Source organism: Fragaria vesca, linkage group LG7 (genome assembly GCF_000184155.1).
Source record: "Fragaria vesca subsp. vesca linkage group LG7, FraVesHawaii_1.0, whole genome shotgun sequence".
NCBI classification, from domain to species: domain Eukaryota; kingdom Viridiplantae; phylum Streptophyta; class Magnoliopsida; order Rosales; family Rosaceae; genus Fragaria; species Fragaria vesca.
In genome coordinates, this window is record NC_020497.1 from 4,216,028 (window position 1) to 4,220,968 (window position 4,941).

General features: G+C 36.1%; 1 protein-coding gene across 1 annotated transcript in view; it reads right to left on the reverse strand.

Annotated features, from left to right (window-relative positions):
- The window catches only part of LOC101302584, a 7,872-nt gene extending 3,787 nt beyond the window's left edge, over nt 1-4,085 (reverse strand). Inside the window, exons 1-7 of the mRNA XM_004306665.1 lie at nt 3,490-4,085; nt 3,230-3,316; nt 2,687-2,796; nt 2,355-2,405; nt 1,582-1,753; nt 813-1,133; nt 502-705 (exon numbers count right to left, since the gene is read on the reverse strand). Coding sequence (XP_004306713.1) covers nt 502-705; nt 813-1,133; nt 1,582-1,753; nt 2,355-2,405; nt 2,687-2,796; nt 3,230-3,316; nt 3,490-3,939 — 1,395 coding nt within the window. The 5' untranslated portion in view covers nt 3,940-4,085. The remainder of the gene's footprint in view (nt 1-501; nt 706-812; nt 1,134-1,581; nt 1,754-2,354; nt 2,406-2,686; nt 2,797-3,229; nt 3,317-3,489) is intronic.
- Between the last annotated feature and the right edge of the window lie 856 nt (nt 4,086-4,941).

A 4,941-nucleotide genomic window follows, 5' to 3' on the forward strand; every position in this document is an offset into this window, starting at 1 on the left:
AAAAANAAAAAAAAAAAAAAAAAATACATACTGCCCATCATCCTTGCATGGAAAATTTCAGTGAATCCAAGCCAATTAGAAGCCATATTCAATTCAATAGATTTCGGAGAACCTTAAATATAGTTCAAAGTGAGTTAAGTTCTAAATATTCCAGTTTTTCTAAATAACATCCCGTCTAACACGAACTTTAATGCAGGGTCTGAAAGTCAATTCATGGCAAATACTCCTTCAAATGAGAAATGAGATTATATCAATAATAGTTTGCAAATAATCTCAGACTGTAAGACCTGCATGAGCACTAAAAACATGTTGCAAAAGCAAAACCATGAGGATGGAATGTGTAAAGCGCTACTGTACAAGCTAGAGTAAACTATAATTTTTAGTGAAGTCACAAGAACCAAGTAAAGAAAATAAGTTATTCACAAAGTTGACATTAATATATCTATAAATCAACAAGTGGTGAGACATTTTAGTAATTAGGGACAAGAGTATGAAGCGCACATATTTGCTGATCATGGAGAGATCTGGGGCAACCACTGTTTTCCCAAGGCACATGGCTTTGATTAAAATGTCTGGAAACGATTGCTCTTCAAGGAAGGATCCATATATCACGAGGTGGGATGTGCTTAGAACATTGTCTGCATCCACATCGATTGCTGCATGCTTCACAATGCCACTTGGGTACTTCAAGTTGTAAGCAATAGCCTAAGATCAGATCAACCAATAAGAAGCCTATATTAATTTATCACATCAGACGGACCAAAAATTTAAAACCCCAAAAATAAATTGAGCCATAGCTTGCATATACCCACCTCAACCACAGAACTATAGTTACTTGTTGAGTCTCCGCTCAAAACAATGATTTTGAGATGAGAGGAATTATTATCCAACAAAAAGTCCTCAAGAAGTGGCAGTAAAGCTCGCAGAACAATGGAATGTTCCAGCCACAGGCCCCTGTACAGAAATTTGCTTCCCACAATTGTAATTACAACATTCTCAGGCTCATTACCAGCGGAGCCCTGCAGATTGTCTATGTCTAAAGCCACGATAGAATCTGAATCTGTCTTGCAAGCTTCAGCAGGAGAACCAGGAATAACAAAAAAGTTCCCGGCATCAAGTGTGGAGTAAATCATCTGCATAAGTACAGATACCAATCAAACTTCTAGTATCAGTACTAGATGCCTGGCTAAATATTCACTCCCATTGTCTACACTGTTTTAGCTACACCTTTACGTAGATATACAATGGTCAGCAGTCACCAATCAGTGCTTGTACATGTCTATTGCATTTACTAAATGGTAACACATCCGACCTATAATGCTACAAAATATTCATTTTTTATGCTTGGCAAGATCCAAAAACCAAGATACCACCTGAGCCAAAGCCTTAATTATGGTGAACAATACATGGAGTCTAACTTCAATTCTAGTAACTAAGTCCTAACTCTCCCTCTCTTCCCTACATTATGTCTGATCAGATATAATATAAGGTAAATCACCCTTTTCATTCCAGATATTGTGGTGGAATGATAAAACTGAATCTACCATGTACTAAAAATTCATTTTTCCTGATAAAAATTACCGGAAGGAAATAATTTGGGAAGACAACAACAGTAGATCGGTTGAAGACTCTTTTCCAATCATTTAAAAGTTCAATCTGGCTACTTGAAGAGTATTTTCTTGATCGAGTGGCAAGCGCTTCTTCATGGATTGTCCATATGACAGGTAAAGACTTGAAAGGTTCCTGAACAAAACTGTCACAAGTAAAATCATTGACTTTGGTTGATACAGTTGTTTGATGGGAAAAATTAGATTACAAAAGTATGAATTAATGAAACAACTAGATATATAAAGCAAAATGCAGTGTCAATAAGAAAATGAATTGGTGCAATACATGTTAAAGAAATTAGAAAAAGAAAGAAGTTTTCACTGTGAACAAAAACAGAACCAGATATTTACACCCAAGTCTTGATGATCAAAGATGTTAAAAGAAAATTAAAAGACTAAAACAATGGCAAAAGAAGAAATTTAAAGCTTAATTATTCAAAATCATACTGTCACCCCTATATCACTCCATGGTTAAAAACTAGGAAGGAGTTTATCATCCCTTCGACCCAAATTTGCAATATCTGCATAAAATTGTGCTCTAGAAAAGGCCAAATATAGTTCTTTTGAAACTGTTGAGTTCACACTTGGAAAGACCTTTATGTTATAGAGCATAGTTCTAGACTTATTTCTGCAGTTTACAAGATGTTTCCATATCTTCGGATATCTTGTTCTTGTACTAAGAGTGTCTTCACAGAGAAAATAATAGAACTAAGTAGTCAATCGGAATTTTTGATGGAGATAACTTACCAAGAAAAGATGCCTTTGGCTTCAAGAGAGCTCACAAGTATGCCATTGTAACTGCAAGATACATACCTATCAATCAGATTCAACTGGAATTCACTAGATCCAATTACCTATCAAGCATGGGCTTTGGTCAAGTCAAATAAAGGCTAATTAAAAATATCAATTATTGAGAAGATAGAAGGGCTTATGAAGCTCAACCACTGAAGACAATGTAATTTGCACTCTAAATGAAGAGAACAAAGTTATGCGCTGTAGCATGAGCATTTTCATTGTTCTTTTATTAGATGATATAAGAAGTTCAGGACGTGTGAGAAAGTTAGCATGAGAATTCATACTTTAGCCAATCTACAACAATCTTTGGCTGATCACACGTTTGGATAATGGTAACCGGAACTCCTAAACTTTTCCAAGCGCCACGTGCAGGACCATCTTCAAGTGAATATACCTGCAACATTATAAACCACAAGTTAAATAAATAAACTCATATGCATCTCCTCAGTGTACAGTAACAAGTTCTGCCATGTATATATAATATATATGTTTAACACAGACTTCAACCTACAGCGTAAAGACTACTCGCCATCACTGAGACATGCATAAAAAGTAGCAAGCAGAGGAATACTAGTGATACACACTAGTACATTCGAACTTTCAAGTGAAAGCAAGGCCATCAAGTTAAATTCTGGTCATATTCCAGCCCCTAGTCTGGTGACGGGTTCCATGTTTTCCCCAAATTTCATCAGTTCTAGGAGGCCCAGCCCCAAAGGAAAATTCCATTTCAAATGGGGTCGAACCATCATTCCAGGAATTGCAGTCTGATACATTTCCATTATGTTACTATGATGTCAAATTTTACAAAATGCATAAAGGCAAATTACCCATAATTCATATCCAATCTCCTGTAAAGCAGCTGCCACAGTCACCATCTGTAGCTGGTGCGAATCAAACAACAGATCTGCGAAAACCTTCAAGTGAAAAATCCAAAAGCAAAAGGACTAATCAGTTCAAAATCACTGCAAGCTCAAACTCATGTAGAATGCAGTAAGTCAACAAAGCAGGCTATCCAATTACAACTTCAACTACCCAAAACACTAATCCAAACCAAAATGCACTATCTTACATCCAATTGCATACTTACCAATGCAAGCTGGGGTTTTCTGAGCCCAAAATGCTGCAGAGTCCTATTGAAACCAGAAGACAAACTAGCCTCTCTACCTTCTTTCCTAAACTTCTCCAAAAGCTTTGAAGGCTCAAATCTTATATCTTCCCCAAAATCCAATAACCCCAACTCTTTCACAAACCTCAAATCTCCATAATCCAGCTCCACATTCTTCTTCTGCAACAAACTCCCAGACTTCTCCACCACAGAACCAGGCAAGAACATTTGGAAAAGAACCACAAAGAAGAGGAACACAGCCACAGTGCAAATCCATAAGAGATAGTCAAGCTTCTTCAAAATCAAGAACCTTGAAAACCTCGATCTGGGTCTCTGTAAAAACAAGTGCCTGTCACTACTTCTGCCACCATTAGAAGACGAGCGAAGAAGAGGGTCTCTCTTCAATGGAACCCCACTTTCCAAAGAACCCATCTTTAGCTAGCTTCCCATAAATTTCCAAACACCCACATCAAAATCTTGAAAACCCAGATCAAGAATCAGAAACCCAACTCAAGAAACAGAGCTGCCGACATAGTGAACCAATAAGAAAGCAGGATAGAGTTGGGTTTGGTTTTTTCAAGGGAAGCTTGTGAAGTCAGTAAAAGAGAGGTCACCGATGGTTATATGATGAAGGGCTGTAGCAAGCAGTGATGTAGGTGATGAATTGGTTGTCTGATATTGACGTGGACTTTGAAGTTTTCTTTAGATTTAGCGACGAAAAATAGATTTGGAGACGAAAAAATTGGATTTTAAGAGAATATTGGACACGACAAAGATGGTTTGCTTTGGACCTGCAATAGCTAATAACTCGGGGCTTAATCCGATTTGGGCAATTTGTCTGTCTTTAAATCCTTTTTTATTTTCTGTAAATTACAAAACACTTCATCAAAATGTTGAAAATTCAAAATAAAGGAAAAAGAGGTGGCTATAGAAAGAAAGGATGGACTATTATCAGAGAGATGTAGTTGGTTTGCTCCAATTGGAAGAACTGCAATTGGTATTTGTTTTGATCACAAAGATGAAGTTGTTCAGATTGTTGAAATGGCATTGGTTGAGGATGTAATTTGTTCTCTAGTGTTTGTATGGATGAATTTAATGATATAGAATACAAATTTGTATGATATTTTTCATTAATTACAGAATATTCTAATGTCATGCTTATTGAAATATTTCACTTTTATTTTCTTATATACTTTAAAATTAATAGAATATTAAACTATTAGACCAAAAATATTTAAATAAATTTTTTATTGGAGTCTAAAGTAAGGGTTAATAGCCCAGTGTCGTTTGATCTAGTGACATAAGTCTCTCTTTGTAAATGAGAGGTTGTGAGTTCGACTCACGACAGACATACAAAGACTCCTACAGTTTTTACCACTAAGGTCAATCATTACTTTAAGGTAGATTATAATCTTTTGATATTGATACAAAAAA